Source organism: Petaurus breviceps, unplaced genomic scaffold (assembly GCF_028583685.1).
Source record: "Petaurus breviceps papuanus isolate PSGF00001 unplaced genomic scaffold, PetGlider_PUasm1.0 90897, whole genome shotgun sequence".
In the NCBI taxonomy this organism is placed as follows: Eukaryota; Metazoa; Chordata; class Mammalia; order Diprotodontia; family Petauridae; genus Petaurus; species Petaurus breviceps.
The window spans coordinates 11254999-11274115 of NW_027187374.1; the positions used below are offsets into that span (position 1 = coordinate 11254999).

Sequence of the window (19117 nt, forward strand, 5' to 3'; positions counted from 1 at the left end):
ACTCAGTTTCTAATTCTTGGCCATTAAAAAGTGAACTATTCTAGATATTCAATCTGTGGGATACAATTCAACAGCAAATTGGACCCAGCAATCAAGAGACCATTGCCTTGTCCTGATGCATGAAAGCGATTCATCCAGTGTCTCCCTGTTGCCTCTGGGATAAAACGTAAGCTCCTCTGCCCGACATAAAAAGCCATTAAAATCTGACTCCTAGGTACCTTTCTGGACTATTTTCAGAGTCATATACTCTAAGTCCCAGCCAAATAAAACCATTAGCTATTTTCTAAGCTTAACATTTCATCTTCTATTTCTGTGCCTTTGTACAGAAGATAGCCTTATCTTCCATACCTAAAATGTAGTCCCTTCTCACCTTAGAAGCCCTGCCTCCCTTAAAGGCTCAGCTGAGTTGCCAACACCTATTTGAAACCTCTTCTGGTCCTCTTCCACTCTTGTTAATGCTCTCTCTTCAAATGGGTCAAGCACATTGTAGGTTCTTGGTTAACATTTGTTGAATTAAATTGAGCATCGGGTAGGCAGCTTAGACAGTACATCTTACTCTTTGATTCTGGAGCACCCAGAGGATGCCTGCAGACTCACCATGGTTCCCAAGGAAATACTTTTGAGATCCAATAAACTTTAAGAATCTTTTCTAGCTCAAACATACCTGGATTGCTGGTGAGAAAGGCAAATGGGCTGTCACTGAAATCTGCAAGGTTGTCCACACGATGAGGGGGGGTCTCAAGCAGTTTCTGTCCTCCAACTAGCTCAGGATAGGTCTGTACTATAAGGCATAGTGACAGCTGAGTAAGGACATCTTTAAGCATGGATGAGTTGAGGCTGTCTGCAGCTCTATTATTGATTTCAAGAATCTCATCTCCAGTTTTCAGACCTGCCAATGCAAGATGGAAAATTTCAAATTTCAGGAAAAACATTCAATTAGAGCATATCACCCATAAACTCTGGCTTTCAATGTCATGCCAGGTCACCCCATGCCAGCACTAAGAAATGACTGAAATACAGATAGATGGGAACAAAGTCAATGGCATTCCAATAAGAATGTATACTGATAAAGAATTATTTTCTTGTGAATATTCCATTAAAATCAAACTTTACTATGTCCTGTGACATACCTAAAATATTGGCAAACCATCATTTACTTTTCTTAAAATAGGTTTTATGTAGGTGTTATCATTTCTTTTAAAACACTGAATTCATTACAATTTTTACAATTTCCCTGGGAAAAGACTGTGAAGGAGTAACAATAAATTAAAAAAAAACACATTTATAAAGTATCTACTATGCACTATATATGTACTGTGCTAAGTGCTGGGAACATAAAAATAAAAACTGCTCTCTAGAAGCTTATATTGTCTCAGGGATTATTCAGACTAATTTGTTACAGTTATCTTCTTAGCAGACGGGATATTTGTAGCACGGTTACTGAAATCAGTAAAGTGTCTCTTTCGAACTCAAAGACAAACACTCAAAGGTTCCTGGAGAACTTCCTTTTGTGCCACTTTAATACAGAAAGAAATAATGACAAATAGTTTTGTACCAATGACTAAATTGGTCATAATTGGGTTTTGCACTGCATACATTTTTATAGATCAGCGAAGGTTGATCACTGAGGCTTTCATAAGCATGTTGAAAAAATTCCCAAAACATGTAGTCACAGTTTCCAAGAGAAGCTACTAGAGTACTGCTCATTTTCCTAGTCAGAAAAATATGAGAAGACGTATTGTCTTATGGGAGTAATTAAGTCTCGTAAAATACATGCAACATGATTTTTGTTGGTAGGGTAGAGGAGAGAGGAAGAGGGTGAGAAGGGAAGGAAAATGAATACATAAAAAAGCAGGAAAAAGTACATTCAAAAGAAAGGGGACAGAGAAGAGGGGAAACAAGAGTTTTGATTATAACACTTGGGAAAAAATCTGTTAAGAGACAGAGAGGAAAGAGCCAAGGGAAGAATGGATTGCAAAATGAAACCATGATGATACATCCAACCCCACCCTCATCCCCCACACCTATTCAGCTATTCAGGGAAGCTAATTCCAATGCAACATTACAAGAAGTTTATACTCCTTGGATTTAGTGAATCATAAGCACTTGCCGGAACTCAGTCATTTTGCAAGTTGAAATATTGTATAAGAAATACTAAACTATCACCCTGTGACCCAGAATTTTTACTAGTGACACCAAGAAAGATACTGCCAGCAAGAAAAGATCCACATGTATGTGCATGTGTGTGTGTCTATGTATGTATGTAGGTAGGTATATAAAAACAGACTGATTTCAAGATGCTAGCTATTATTCTGAAGGCTTCTATGTTCAGGAACATTGATCAAAATGGGTTATGTTTCTATCACCTCTGAAGAGTGAATTTACTTGTCCTTCAAATTAGAGGAGAATGAACCTTATAATAACTTGCGTTTTATCTTATAATTTATCCCTTTAAAGAGATGGGGATTTTTTTTTTTGTACCCAGTTCTTAGCATAGGACTCAATAAATGATCTCTCTATGTAGAGCCTGCTAAGTACAAAGAGTAGAGTGCGGAACCTGAGTTCAAATCCAAACTCAGACATTTAATATATGATTCTAGGCAAGTCACTTTAACCTTTGTCTCAATTTCATCAATTATAAAATGGGGATAATAACAGCACCTACTTCCCAGGGTTATTATGAGAATAAATGAGATAATATTTGCAAACTCCTTAGCACAGTGTTTGGCACATAGTAGGTGCTTAATAAAATCTCCCTCTTTCTTCTCATTTCCTTCTTCCTATTTCTTTCTTTCTTCCTTTCCATCCTATCTAAAAAAGACTGCCCTTCCACAAGACTCAAGGAGAGGTGATAGAGAGGTTAACTAAGGTCAACCTTCATATGATTAGTTTGAGGAAACTATAATATAAGTTTAGGCTGGGCTCCCAACCTCTGTGTCATCCTTGACTTCTCCCTCACATTCACAACACACATCCAATATATTTCCAAATTTTGTCATTTCTACCTTTGCAACATCTCTTATATACTTCTCTTCTCTCACATTCACCACCTTGTTCAGGCCCTCATCACTTCTCACCACCACCATACTGCACACTCTACTTCAAGGGGGAAAGGAAGGCAATGAGTGTTTATATAGTATCTATTAAACCCCAGGCACTGTGCTAAGCGCTTTAAAAATATTACCTCATTTGATCCTCACAATAACCCTATGAGGTAGGTGCTAATATTATCCCTATCTTACAGATGAAGAAAATGAGGCAAACAGAGGGTTAAGTGTCTTCTCAGGGTCACAAAGCTATTAAGTATCTGAGGCCAAATTTGAATTTGGTTTCTTCCTAACTCCAGGCCCACAGCTCTATCCACTGCACCACCTAGCAGACTCAAATTTCTCCCCATTTCAGTGGCCAAAGTGATTTACCGAGCATAGGGCTGCCTGAATTACTCCCTATCCTCCAACTCTTAATCAATAACTCCAGAGGCTCCCTATGACTTCTAGGGTCAAATATCCTCTGTTTGGCAGTTAAAGATCTTTACAACTTGACTACTTCTTACCTTTTCATCTTCTTACATTTTATTCTCTTCCATGCCTTTTATAAAAGTTATATTGGTCTATTTATTATTTCTCAAAAACAAAATTCCATCTCTCATCTCCACACCTTTGCACTGGCTATTCCCTACTCCTGGAATGCTCACTTTTGACTTTATTTTCCCTGGCTTTCTTCAAGATTTAGTGTAAATGCCACCTTCCATAGATCTTTCCCTCTTCTCCCCAGTTTTGAGTGTCTTTCCTTCGGAGATTACTGTCTATCTATTCTGTATTTTTCTCCTATGTACCTAGATATCTATAAGCTGCCTCTCCTATTAGATGTGAGCTCCTTGAGGCCAGGGAGTTTTTTTTTTAATTTTCTTTGTACCCATAGTGCTTAGCATAGCGCCTGGGACATAGTAAGTGATGAATATTTATTAGTATTTTTTCACTTACTGACTGACTATAGAAGGTGGTAGCTGAGGTAAGCCTGGAAAAGCAGGGTGGAACTGGACCAACAGGCTTTAAATGCCAAGTTGAGAAGTTGATATTTCATCCTCCAGGTAAGAGGGAACCACCCAAGATTTCCTGAGCAGGCTGGTGCATGGTCAGACATGCTTTAAGATTATTATGACAACTATGGGAAAGATAAATTTGAAACAGGAGACTAGAGGGGAGAGTGATGAGAATACAATTTCTATGGTCCAGGGAGAGGTGAGGAAGTCCTGAGCTAGTGTGGAGTCATCACACATGGTATAAGAGGATGCCAAATTAAATGTGCCTAGACATTCTACAAAGCTGCCAGCAGAAGTGTTTTGTAATCATACTTCAACAAAGTGAGGGTCTTTTTTTTCGCGGTGTGAGTACTTTTTCTATTGATATTTATTGCAAAGCCTTTGTAAGTCAACAGAGCACAGAGGCCTAGGATCACAGACTGAGAGCTGGAAGAGATCTCCTAGCCCGATCTCTTCATTGTATAAGATGAGGAAAACTGAGACCCAAAGACGTTAAGTGATTTGCTCAAGGTCATACAGGTATTAAGTAACAAGAGCTGAGATTGGAACATAGCACCCCTGACTCCAAATCTAGAGCTCTGTATCAGTAGCAGACGGTCAAGAGTCGCAGTAGCTAAATAATTCATCCACTAGGGACCAGGTTTTATTATGCACAACTGACCCAAATGTTCAGAGAACTTGGTTCATAAAATTTCACCTTGTGATGAAATTGTACAACACCCCTTGTAAGAGGGTCAGGAAGGAGTAAATTTGAGATCTACTTGCTCAGGGGTGGGGAACCTGTAGCCTTGAGGCCACATGTGGCCTTCTAGGTCCTTGGGTGCGGCTTTTTGACTGAGTCCAAGTTTACAGAACAAATCCTTTTATTGGGAGGGGGGAAGGATTTGTTTTGTGAAATTTGGATTCAGTCAAAGGGCTGCACTTGAGGACCTGGAGGGCCACATGTGGCCTAGAGGCTGCAGGTTCCCCTTCCCTGTATTTGTCCAATAAATTTTTTCATTTGAATAGGAAGATGTTAAAAGGCAAAACACCTTATACCATACCATACCTGAACAGACAGACACATAGACTAATCTCTGGGAGAAAAGTCCTATTTGTTCTTTTGTTTTATTTATTTTTATTTTTTGGAGGGGAAAAGGTAAGGCAATCAGGGTTAAGTGACTTGCCCAAGGTCACACAGCTAGTAAGTGTCAAGTGTCTGAGGCCAGATTTGAACTCAGGTCCTCCTGACTCCAGAGCTGGTGCTCTAATTCACTGCACCACCTAGCCTCCCCGAAAAGTCCTATTTGGAGACATAAATGAATCACCAAGGAAACTATTGTTCAGAGATCCCAGAAGTGCCCTAGTCTGACAAATTCTCAGGGGTTAAATTCTGAGCAGTCTTTTACATAATCGAGGTATAAATGGCTTAGACTTACAAAGCTGACTATGGCAGCAGAGGAAATAGCAAGCAGCTTTAGATCCAAACCTCGACACCAAGACTATTCTGCTGGCTTTGACCTACCTAAGTGGTCCTGGGTAAACCATCTATTACTTAACTGGTGGAAGTACATATTTTCTCAACATGTCCAGTAAGTGAGAGAGTTGGAAGTGCTTGAATTGAGAGAGAATTAGGAGGGATATGAGAGGATGGAAGCAGAGTTTCTGATGACCACATGATTCTAGATTTAGAGCCAGAAGGAATCTTAAAGGTCACCAAGTTCAACATTCTCATTTCACAGATAAAGGAAACTGAGGCCCAGAGAGGTGAAGGAATCACAAGAACACACAGCAGTGCCTGAGGTCCCTGCATTCAATCCACCAAACTATTCTCATTCATACCAAATGAATAAATGTTATTTATAACATGGAACCTTTAGATATATCTTTATCCTTTTATCATCTTTAATCACATAGAATAAAAACGAATAGTTTGCAAGTCTGGCTTTTGCACTTGCCTTTCTTTGATGCGAGACCAGTTTCTTTTACATTATTCACATACAACCTTTGAACACCTTCTTCTTCCACAGAGGATATTGAAAAACCTGTAAACACATAAATGGTATGGCTTAGGCCTATTAATTATCAAGGCAAAAATATTCAATAATATATGAGGAAGAAGGCTATCGCAATACAATGAAGAGATTATACAGTATGACCAGGCTGGATTTATACTGGGATTGCAGGGTTAGTCTCTCCAAGATATTTCTCTTACATCATCAGTAAGCTATCTGCACAAAGTCCTTCATGTGAAAGGTTTTATCATCTGAGAAAGCTGATGGCGTCTGCATATGCCCCAGATCTCTATGACATATACATGGAGAAACTGAAGGTAGTAAGTGGCAAAAACAAAACATAAACCCAGGTTTTCTGACTTTTAAGAGACCATGTGGGAATCTCTATACATTCATTATGGAGAGATAGTAATGGTGGCACTACAATTTTGTGTTCAACTATGGCATATTTCAGACAATTAAACTCTGATTTGAGGAAATGGGGGTGGAATGGAAAGAAAGATAATGATGCCTTAATTGCTCAGGTATATAACTATGCCATAAGTGATCACATACTAAATATACAAATGTTTCTTTTTTGGAATAAGAAATCAATGCATTCTCGTATTTCAGTGAGAAAATCTGCTGTGATTTCCAGTTGATAGAAATAAAAGCACTGCCCCGCCTCTTGGTTTTTGCTCCCCCGAATTATTTAGAAGTCAGATGTGGGTCAAAATAGGTCTTTAGATTGTAAATGAGTGTTTGTTCATGGAAGATTTGCTTTGGCTTGGAAACACAAGAAAAAAAAAACACCTCAAGGATAATTAGCTTACCGTAATTATCACTGGATGTGTCAGACTTCTCAACCTGGATATTCCGTGTGATTTTGGGGCATATTTCAATTTCTTGGTACAACTAAAAAGTACAAGCAGACCTCGAATTAAGACAACTACTCCTCATGCAATAGGACCGGTCAACATTGTAGGCAAACTTCTGTCATTTAAATGTTCATCTTTTCTGTATCACAGAGGCTTACATTGTGACTCAGTAAATTTAACTCATGTTAGACAAATCTCTTTATGTGGGTTATAAGAAATCACTCATATCATCAGCCTATTTCCCTTTTCCCAATCTCAATCTATATCTAGAACACGTACCTGTATAAAACGGGTGGCACACAGAAACTTTAAGACACCAAAAAAATTATTCTAATAGTGGGAAAAAGTTATTAAGGTTTAATTTTTTGAAGTATGGTGATGAGGAATATGGACGTTTTTCATCACCTCTTTTGCCTACCAAGGAAAAAAAAGGCAGTGGTTGTACTCTTAAGTCTACAAAAGGGAACATATTTTTATAAGGTGTATTTGTAAGGGAATTATATAAAAAAGAAACAATAATGTTAAAATTGGGCATCGACAGTTAAGGCAGAATCTGAGTATGTAAAAAAATAGATGAAGCAAGAAAATTAGTCATAAGCATATAGTAGCTAAAAGACCAGCTATTATGTTGATTCACGAATTCACAGTGGATCTTACTGGTATTTCCATTGACAGGGAGAGATTCTGACCTCAAATCCATCAGATTGGCAAAGATGACAAAAAAAGAAAATGATAAATATTGAAGGGATTATTAGAAAACTGGCACAATGGCATACTGTTGTTGGACCTGTGAATGGGTACAACCATTGTGGAAAGAAATTTGGAATTACAAATAAAAAAGTTAATTGACAATGTATATGCCCTTTGACCCAGCTATACCACTGCTATGTCTATACTCAAAAGGAATCAAAGACAAGGGGCGGACAGGTAGCACAGAGAGTAAGAGCACTGGCTCCAGTGTTGGGATGACCTGGGGATCGAATCCCAGGCTCAGATACTTAGCACCACACCCAGAAATAACTGGCCGTGTAACCCTGAGCAAGTTACTTAACCCCAATTGCTTTAAAAAAAAAAAGACAAAAATATTTATAGAAGTTCTTTTTGTGGTGGTAAAAAATGGGGATGCCCATCAAATGGCATATAGCTGAACAAAACTGTGGTATATGATTGCAATGTAATACTATTGCAGTACAAGAAAAGAGGAATGGGGCAGCTAGGTGGCACAGTGAGTAAAGTGCCAGCGCTGGAGTCAGAAGGACCCGAGTTCGGTTCCGGCCTCAGACACTTAACACTCACACATACAAAAAAAAAAAAAACTAGCCGTGTAAACTTGGGCAAGTTGCTTAACCCCAATTGCCCTCCAAAAGGCAAAAAAAGAAGAAATACATTATCTCAAAGACATATGGCAAGAATTGTATGCACCAATCAGGAGTGAACAAAACTAGAACAATTTATACTACAAAATCAATAATATAAAAAAGAAAACTTTTGAAGTCTTATTTTGAAGTCTCTGATGAAGAATGAAATAAGAAGATCCAGTAGAATAATCATACTATAAAAATAACTTAGGAAGCTATGAAAATTCTCATCATCATGACCACCCACAGTTGCAAAGGACTGATAATGAAAAAAGTAATCTACCTCCTAGTAGAAAGGTGATGAACTCAGGGTACAGAGTGAGATATATGTTTTCTGAACATGGTCAATGAGGCAATTTGTTATAGCTGATTATGTATGTATGTTTGTTACAGGAATTTATTTCTTTTTCTTTTTCCTAAAGGAGTGGGCATAGGGGTGGTGAGGAGGGAGAGAAAATAAAGCTCTTTTACAAGCCCTGGCAAGAGCACTTGACTTAAAATCATAGAACCTCAGATCAAATTTTCATTCTACTACTTATTTTGTACCTTGGGCAAGTATTTGACTTAATTTGACCTTGGGCAAATCACTTCACCTTTCTGAGCCTCAGTTTCTCATCTGTAAAATTAGAGTGGGACTTGATAATTTCTTAAGTTCCCTCCAACCCCAAATCCTATGATCAGATTTTTGTATCACACAGACATTATTTGTACCTCTCATAATGCACATATGTACATATTCAGATACATGCATGAAAATTAGTTATTGTTTTTGTTTATACAGCTTTTCAGTTTCATGTAACCTCCATTTTGGCTTTTGAAATTGCTTCTACAACTTCAGTAGTTAAGATTAATCTCCTATACATAGCTATGATCTACTTCCAATTTTTTTTTCAGAGAATGACCTTTAATATTAAGGTCACATATCCATTTTGAGTTTATTATGGAATATGATGTAAATTGTTGGTCTAAGCCTAATTTCTGCCAGACTATTTTCCAGTTTTCCAACCAGTTTATCATATAGGCATAATGAAATTCATCATTGAATTATTTTCCAATTTATGGAACACTGGGTTACCAAGTTCCACTGTTTCTCCTTTATTTAATATGTTCTACTGATCTTTTCTTCTCTATTTCTTAGGCAGAGTAAAAGGATTTTTGATGATTAATGCTCTCTAATATAGTTTGAGATTGGGAAGAGACATTCCCCCTTCATTCCTACCCTTTGCACAATTTTACTTTTTATTTGAAACATTGTATTTCTCCAAAGAATTTTGTTAATATTTTGTTTTGTAAAGTACCTATTTGATAGTCTGATTGGTAGTATTGACATTTTTATTTTAGTGGCACAGTCCAACAATAAGCACTTCAGCTATTTAAAATTTTTTAAGATCCCTAACTGAATTATATACAAGTATCTGGTGTACTTTGGTATTCTGACACCCCCTCCCACCCCCAAGAATGTGTTTTGTAGTGATTTGAATGATATTGCCATTTCTAGTACTGTTTTCTTGGATTTTATTATTATTGTATTAGAAATCTTGCTGATATCTGTGGTTTTATTTTGTAACTTGCAATGTTGCTGATTCACTAGGATTTTTCTGTATAAACCATCTTGTCATCAGAAAATAGGAATAGATCTATCTTCTCTTTGCCTATTTTTATGCCTTCAATTTCTTTCTCTTGTCTTATGGGTATTTCTAGAACTATATCAAATAATAGTGAGGACGACAGGCATCTTTGCCTTAGTCCTCCATTTACTGGAAAAGCTTCTAGTGATTTCCCATTTCTTCTATAGGTTTTAGATACTTTTTATGACAGTAAAAGAAGGTTCCAGTATGCCTAAACCTTATCAGATTTTTAGCATAAATTGAATGTTTTACTTTGTCAAAAGCATGTATTGAAAAAATTATGTTGTTTAGAGTGTTTCTTTTTTGAGATAATTTAATTATGTTGATTGTTTTCTTCACACTGATTTATTGCATGTGAATTATAAATCCAACTTTGCCATAATGATGATAGATTGCTGTAATCTGTTTAAAAAAATTTTATTTAAAAAATTTGAGTTGACATTCATTAATGATATTGTTCTATAGTTCTTCTTTGCTTTATCCTTCCCTGGTTTTAGTATTAAGAATATATTGGCTTGGGGTGGCCAGGTAGCACAGTGAATAAGAGCACCGGCCCCAGTGTCGGGATGACCTGGGGGATCGAATCTGGGATCAGACACTTAGCACCCACACAGAAACACCTGGCCGTGTAAGCTTGAGCAAGTTACTTAACCCCAACTGCTTAGGGGCAGCCAGGTGGCTCAGGGAGCAAGAGCACCAGCCCGTATCGGGATGACCTGGGAATTGAATCCAGGCTCAGATACTTAGCACCACACCCAGAAATAACTGGCCATGTAACCTTGAGCAAGTTACTTCACCCCAATCGCTTAAAAAAAAAAAAAGAATATATTGGCTTCATAAAATGGAGTCTAATAGAGTGCTCTCTCATTTTTGAAAATAATTTATGTATTATTGCTATCAATTATTGTTTAAAATGTTGAAAGAGTTCTCTGGTGAATTCATCCATTTCCCCCAATTTGGTATGTGCATTACAAAGAGTTGTTTTCTTTCCTTGGATTGGATTAAGATATCTATTTGGTCCAATTTGTTTTTTTTTAATTATTTTATGTTTCTAAAGGTATTCCTCTATTTATTTTGTGTTCTCAGTTTTGATAGCACATTGCTATGCTCTGATAATTCTTTTTACTTTGGGGTTTTGAGGTTTTTGGGGTATATCACCATGATTACTGACATTTTGTTGATATGAAATTTCTGGTATATTTTTAATTATGATAGCTAAAATGTTTATTGGTTCTCTTAGTGTTTTCAAAGAATCAGTTTTTTATTATTTCTAGCTACTTTTATCATTTCTATAATTTTTCTGGTTTCTTGTTTATCTGTTTCTTCCTAAATTTTCAGTTTCTGTTTTTTCCAGCTATTTGGGGTAGATTTGTGCTTTACAAAATTTTAAAATTACTAATCAGTTCATTAATTCTCTCCTTTTTCGTCTTGGTAAAATAAGATTTTGGGATACAGTTTTCCCCTTGACAACTGCTTTAGCTGCATCCCAGACATTTTGGTTTGCTTTTTCATCATCTATTCTTTCACATATTTACTGTTTCTTTCATTTACTCTTTTACTCACAAATTACTTGAGATTTCATTGTTTCCAATTTCGTGTCTTTTATTTGTACTCCCTAATCTAATTACTATTTTGATTGTGTTATGAGCAAAAAATGATGAGGTGACTTTTCCTGCCTTTCTATATTTATTTGCAATGGCTCTGTGACAAGCAGTAAATTTTTGCAAAAGTGATGCTGAAAAATATATATATTTCTGTCAGTCCTATTTAGAAGATGCCATGAGTCTTTTAGATCTAGTTTCTCTAGCAATTTGTTCTATGCTGTATTTTTCCAGTTGTTTACCTATTATATTTGTTCAAAACCAAGAAAGGGAAATAAAAGTCTCCTGCTATTATTGTATTTTTCTGTCTTCTTGTATTTCAGTTATTTTTTCTTTAATGGATCTAGTTACTTAAAGCATTTGGTGTATAAAAAGCTGATAATCAGAATGATTTGTTCTCTGTCATTTCTTTCAGCATACCTAGTTTGTTTGTTTCAGTGTTGTGAATTTTTGTTTTACCTTTGTCTAGTAGCATGATGCAACTCCAATTTTTTTTAATTATCTGATTCAGCATCATAAGTTTTATTCCAGCCCCTCATTTTTTATTCTGTGTAATTAAATGTTTTTTAGGCATGTTTCTTAGAGGCAACAAAGGGTTTTTGTTTTCTTATCTATAATCTGTCACAATCCTTTATTTTACTGTTTAATCCATTCACATTTAAAATTGTGAGTTTGATTTGTATTTTCCTCCATGTGTTTCTAGTTAGGATTTTTTTTCTCTTAAGAAACAGGATTTTGTTGTTCCTCTTTAAAGACTTATTTAATCTACCTTAAGATAATCCAATTACCATGGGCTCTCTCTTCCTCTCACCTTCATGCCTACCACCCCCCTAAGGTAAAACTTTCCCTCAGTTTTAGAGTTTTACTTAACATTGCTTTTTTTCTTCTCCCTTTCATCAGTTATTGAACTCTTAAACAATACCTGGCACATAGTAAGTGATTGACAAATGCTTATTTCTTTTCTTCTTTCCTGAGTTTTTTTTAAATTTTTTGCATATTTTCCTAAAAAGGATTCTTTCCCTCATTCTCTTCAATATTTATCTTCCTTTTCCATTTGTTCTAAATTTTTATTCTTGGTTTTTATGCTTATTTTCTTTATTATCTGTGTTCTTCAAGAAATCAAAACTTTAAAGTATCTGTTTTGAATGTGCTCATCTGAACTTCCTATGCTATTGTAGTTATTAAAATCTTACACCTTTCCTCTTTTTCTGCTGTGTCTCACTCTTAGAAGTATAAACTTTTGTGGGAGAGAGAGAAGACAGAATTATTTCCTCATGGTAGAAATAGTCTTATATAGCTGAAAATAATAGTTCACTACGACTCATTGCCTTCTTCATAATAATTTTCCTCCATTTACCATGAAATCTCCTCTCTCTTGGTCCATTCTCTCTCACTTTTGTGGATGTCAAGTGCCCCCAAGAACTCCAGTTCCCCTTCTTCTGAAGTATGATGCTATCCCATCAATGCACAAGGTTCCCCCCCCCCCCCCCACCAGATTTTAGAAGTACCAAATCCCTGCAGTTTAAAAATGTTTCCTCATCTCTCATTAGGAATTTCCCTCCCTGGAATCCATATGGAAGTATTTTTCAGTAGGACCCCTTCATACCACTGAATTGAGACTTTCATCTGTCTTTCTCACTGTTTCAGTTCTTCCCTTTGTCACCATATCCATTCTCTTCTATCCCCTTCTTCTCCCTGCAAGACTGAGTTATTTTCCCTTCATAATTTATAATTGATATGATTAGGGGATATTATACATTCTTTTCTCCCCTTTAAATATGCCTTCTCATTGTATAGCTTAATCCTATAAAATAAAAAAAATTCAATAACACTGTAGAGGTGGGGTTTTGTGAGTTTTAGTCCATTTCAGTCTTGCTCTTCAATTACTGCTTCTACTTGTTACTTAGATTTTCACTCATCTCTTTGTGTAATTTCAGAAGAAATCTCTTAATGATACTATTGTTACATTATTATTTTTGTTGTTTTTCAACTCACATTTTTTTTTTGCCTTTTTAGCTTTCCACCCTTTTTTTCTGAGGGAGTTTGTTTAATTATTGGTGCCTCCCTTGGTTGCTGCATTTATTTACCCTTTCTTGTGTTTCTATTGTTTGGGGTACTGGAAATAATTTGCTGACTTTTTTTGGTAGGAATATTTCAAATATCACTCTTTTTGATTTCATCTGGTATTTCATCTCAGCTTGTATTTAAGTTCCTCAAAAATGCATTATTCCATTCCCTTCTGCACTTACTGGCGGATGTACAATGTTAATTTTTTGGAATTTCCTTTCCTTTATTTTGAAGGTCTTTCTTCATTCACTTGCAAAATTTCATCACTGTAATGATTAAATTTCAATGGTAGTTTTGGATTTTGCAGCATAGGGTTTTTAAAAAAGTTTTAGGGATTCTCTGAATTGGCACTTTGTTTTCTGTGTTCAGAAGTTCTGGGAAGCTTTCTTGTATTATTTTTTGCAATACGGTTTTCATATTTTTTGACCTGTCATGCTCTTCGGGTAGACCTATGATTCTTAAGTTGTTGCTACACATCACATCTTCAAGATCAATACCTTTCGCTTGTATAGAGATCAAATTGTCTTTTAATGTTATAGTTTCACTTTTTCTCAATTGTTCTTCAGTTTGTATTCTCAATCTGTTGTTCTCTTTTGTTTCTAGGGAGAAACTCACCACTGTGGATTCAAGTTTTTCTTTTATGACAATTATTTCTGCTGTGTAAGCCATAAATTCTGCTTTCATAATTCTTATTTCTCTCTTGAACCATTTGGGTACATCCTGCTGTGATCCAATGCTCTGCTGGGAATCCAAGGAGTCCTCTGCCTCATCAGGTGTTGCTTCATTTTCCTTTGTCCTGCAATATTTATCCAGAGATGTTTGAACTAGTTTAGATGTCTTGGAGGCTATCTTCCCTTTTGCTATTAATATCTTTCCTTTTGATTTATCTGCTTGTGTTTAAGATTTTTAATTCATTTTTCTTCCTCCTCAGACCTTTGGTAATTTTAGTCTTTTTTCCTTACATTTCCTTATTGTTCATTTTTTCACTCTTTCCCCTTTGCAGAACTGAAAGCTGGCATTTCAGCACAGAAGAGCTAATATGGCAGTAATGGCAATACCAATCATCACACACACTTCAGAGTCCTGACTAGGCACCTTTTTTTTTTTTAAGAACCACATCACTCCCAAACCACAGAATTTGAGAATTCTTCCAAAAATTACCAGTTCATATATGTCCTCTTCTTGCTTCGGAACATAATACTGAATCTTGTTGTCTATTAGGAACTTGAGACGAACATAATGGATTGCATGATCTAGTTGATGTGCCTAAAATAAATTTTAAAAAAATCCTTTAGTAGTGAATGAAAATGAATTGATAGATTACTACAGTAAAGTGTCTATGAGATAAAAGGTAATAAGGAACCAGAAGATGATGGAACATGCAGGAAAAATTGTTATTTCCAAGAAAGAGCTTGAGAAAAGCTCTAACTTTCAAAATTAAAGTAAGGTCATGAATTGCTTCAGGAATTAGACTGCTTCCTTATAATGTTTCCCTGCTTGGTTGTTGTGTGTGCCCACTGTGCACTGTATGTACTGCTGAGAGAGTGTGACACAGATTTATGGGTGTACTATTGTATTTTTATTATCCTTGCTCTTGTCTCTTATTAAGTAAATGTTATAAACACTTCTTTGCTTGCCTTTTTTTCGCTTCATCAATAAGTAAATGATTTATGTTTAAAAATTAATGTTGATGAGATGATTTCTTTTGTGTAAATGGGGAAAATACCAGTGTATGTTCAGGAATTACAGGGATAAGTTATATAAGTATATATCCAAGCCTTCCAAACCAGAGTTACCTGTGGAACTCTGAGAGAAAGAGTTTGAATCATAACCATGTGGCCATGTGTATAGCCAATCTCCCTACTTGGGGAAAATCTCCTAGAACATATGGTATGAAAATAAGTTAACATGAATGAGTCAGCCCTGAAAGAGAGAGAAAAAAGGTAGTAGTGCCACATTAGATACCACAGCATTCAGGGATACCCCCCCACAAGTGACTCACTGGACATGCCCAGGCTACATTAATCATTCTAATAACACAAACTGTACACAAGATGAAGATCTTGAAACATGTTCCATACTAGTCTTTACTGGTTTTCTCAAGACAAATGGATGTAAAATTATATGTATCAGAGGGAAAAATACATAAGACACAAAGAGAAGCTGATTATTAAATGTTACAGAAAAGAAATTCATTTAGAATGTGAAGTGAGAAAAAATACAACCATTTTTATTTAAACTCTTCCTTCCAAAATGAAAAAATACAACATTAAATGTATTAATTATATAATTAATCATCAATAATAAACACACTGCATGATTTGGCATAATCACTTTGTCTCAAAATAAAATCATTTCTCACAAATAAAATATTTTAATTTCTATTTTTTCTGCTGTTAGGGAAGGTACTGAATACATGGGAGACACGGATGTCAATTTCAGTCCCTGAGAAGGATTTAACACTAAAGTTGACATCATAATATTTTTGCTTAATGATTATTAGAAAATCTTGGCCAAAGACAACAATAAGTACTGTTAATATTCTAAGATTCATCTATATCTGTAGAACTTTCAGCCTAACTATTGAACTTTAATGAATACTAACTCCATGTATGTGTGTGCATGCATGCGTGTGTGTGTGTGTGAAATTTTGTAATATATGGAGGACATCTGCCAGAGAAACTTGCTATAAAGACTTTTCCCACAGTCAACTAAATTTTTTCCCTTCTGATTTTAACAGCATTGGTTTTGTTTGTACAAAAGCTTTTCAATTTTATGTAATCAAAATTATTCATTTTAAAGTCTATTATGATCTCTGTCCTTTGTTTTGGTCATAATAATAACAACAATATAAAGGCTCTCATTAATGCAATGAATACTCTTGGCTCCAAAGGACTGTCAATTATCTCTATTATCTAATTCCTTTCAGAGAGGTGATGGATACTTTATTCAGAATGAAACAATTTTGATCATGGACAATGTGGAAATTTGTTTAGCTTGACTATGTAAGCAAAACTTAACAAGAGTTTCTTTTTCTTAACAAGAGTTTTTTTTTCTTGTTTATTATTTCAAATGGTGGGGGCAAGGAGAGAAAAAGATGTTTACTTATTGAAAAACTAATTTTAAAAAAGTCATTGTGACCTATAAAGGAACATAAAAATCCTTAACAGACTTATTCTGGTTGAATAATTAAGTGAACAAATATGAACAGAAATGTTTTCTTGAAACAGAACTCATAGGGGCGGCTAGGTGGTGCAGTGAATAGAGCACTGGCCCTGGAGTCAGGAGGACCTAAGTTCAAATCTGTTCCCAGACACTTAACACAAAAACTAGCCATCTGACCTTGGGCAAGTCACTTAACCCCAATTGCCCTCCAAAAAGCAAAAAACAAAACAAATTAAAAAAAAGAAACAAAACTCATGAAAGTGAAGGACCCTAGATTTGTCAAAAAGCAATGATATAAACTTAGCACCTAATGGAGAGAAGGTATAAGAATTTCTTCTTTGGCTCTTGAGTATTGCCTTATCATGGATCACTTGAGTGATTTACCTGTACTTTTTCTAATTCCCTGTCCTACTCATTTAAATAACCCTTAGTCTTTTCTTTCAAGATCAACCCTTGCAACACACCTACAAGAGCACAATATAATTTGAAAATATACCAGAAATTCCTGACTGTGTAGTTACAGAAAATGGAAACATGCTAAAATGAGAAAAATATATTTTGGTTTTTATAGCATGACAGTGATAAGACAACTTTAAAAAGTCATCTTCTCTATGCCATTGTCTCTGGAAAACAAAACATTGAAACGATTCTGTAAGAACGACTATTCTTATACAAGATTCTCTAGAAAAACCAGTCTTGTATCTTTCTCATAGGCAGAAAGTTCTCCTTAGTTCCAAATAAGATTTCTCTTGCCCTTTTTTTTTTGGGGGGGGGGGGGCAGAGGATAAAGAAGTTGAGAGTATCCCTGAATAGAAAGATACCATTAAAGCTAATATGGTCCAAAAAAAAATAAAAAAAAAAAGATAATCTGATCCAAAACTAAATTGTTTTCCTGGTTAGCAATGAGGTTGTATGCTTCTGACTTTAATAAAATTATAATAAGGCTTAAAGAATTATATATACCATATCACAGGAAAATGTCACCTTTTAAATTCTCCCACCCCCATTGGAAAAAACCCACATATTTTCTAGTAAAATAATATATATACTTTTATACTGAAAAGATCCTCCAGAGTGCATGATGAAAAGAACTAAATTCCATTCTAAAACAAGAGACTAGATATGGTTAATCCTCTGAAAAGCTCCAAAGAAATCTGAGATCCCATGTTCTAACATGTCTTCTACAGAAAATATCTGGAATCTTATTCTATTCTACTCAGGAAATAACCATATTACCATCTCATACCTTGCAGATTAACTCCAGTATGTCTCTGGCTGTGTCCCCTGGATGGACAACTCTCAAGGCTGGCTGATCATTTGGCAGGCAGAACCAAGAAGGTGTGAAATATTCGTGGACCCAAATGTCACAGTCAGGATTGTGCTGGTGCACGCTAGATAACACTACTTCTTTTTCCCTCTATTAAATAAAGAGAAATAATATTAGCAGATTAGCAATACCTGATCACTCAGGTATCATACTACCCTTAGTATAGTAAATTGTTCTCTTATTCATTAAGCTGAAGTAGTTTATTTTACTCTCAGCCACAGAATTTATTCACCATCGTATTATTTGGTCTTTGTGCATCAAATTCATTTTCATTTTTTTATTTGAACAAATTCATTTTCAATTTAAGATACTAATATCCTATGAACAGGAAAACAGAAATATGACTTCCCTATTTCAAAGGCAGAGAAAAATTAGGTACAAAGAGGCAGTGACAGAGAAACTAGAGTAACAAAGGCATCATCCCAAGGAGAACTAGGATTGGTACATAAAGGTGTGTGCCTTAAATCTGCCTTTTTCTCATTTAAGTTCAATTTTACTTTGTCAAAGTCACTATATGACATGAGTATGGCAACTAAACAACTAAAATGTTAAGAAAAAAAGTAATAAGAAGGAAACTAATATTTTGACTACCATTATTTCTAGAGAAAATACCAATTCAGAAGCTCCTAGGATCACATTAGAAACAACTTTACCTCACCACTTTTGTGACTGATGTTCATTTATTTATTTATTTTTAAAATTCAAAGTCCCTAGTATAAAACATTTGGTCAGCTGGCTCCCTGAAGTAACTTCTACAAATTGTGTGGGTTCACAGGGTCTGCACCCGTGCTCCACCAATGTTTATTATAAAAGATGTATCAGACTAAGGGCTTAGAATTTTTCTTCTACTGAATAAAATCACATCACTGTGAACGATCAATTTTTGGTTTCCAACATCCACGCGAGTTTATTAGTGTCACAAGAAAACAGTTCATTTTGTGTAGGTTGGTGTACTTATGGTACTTCTTTGACAAAAACAAAACATGTTTATTTTTACCTTGCCATCTGGAACAGTGTCATCATATATTCCTTCTAAAGATTTCTTTATGGTGTCATCTCCCTCTCCAAACACCTGCAG

The 19117-nt window shown here is 35.5% G+C and overlaps 1 protein-coding gene across 21 annotated transcripts in view; it reads right to left on the bottom strand.

Annotated features, from left to right (window-relative positions):
• Window positions 1-19117, bottom strand: part of TIAM1 (TIAM Rac1 associated GEF 1) — a 354474-nt gene that overhangs the window by 60073 nt on the left and 275284 nt on the right. For all 21 annotated transcript variants that reach the window (XM_069074990.1, XM_069074987.1, XM_069074981.1 and 18 more), the window contains 6 exons: window positions 19037-19111; window positions 17959-18129; window positions 14709-14813; window positions 6849-6930; window positions 5980-6066; window positions 665-889 (listed from right to left, as the gene is read on the bottom strand). In XM_069074990.1, the coding sequence (XP_068931091.1) occupies window positions 665-889; window positions 5980-6066; window positions 6849-6930; window positions 14709-14813; window positions 17959-18129; window positions 19037-19111 (745 nt within the window). The remainder of the gene's footprint in view (window positions 1-664; window positions 890-5979; window positions 6067-6848; window positions 6931-14708; window positions 14814-17958; window positions 18130-19036; window positions 19112-19117) is intronic.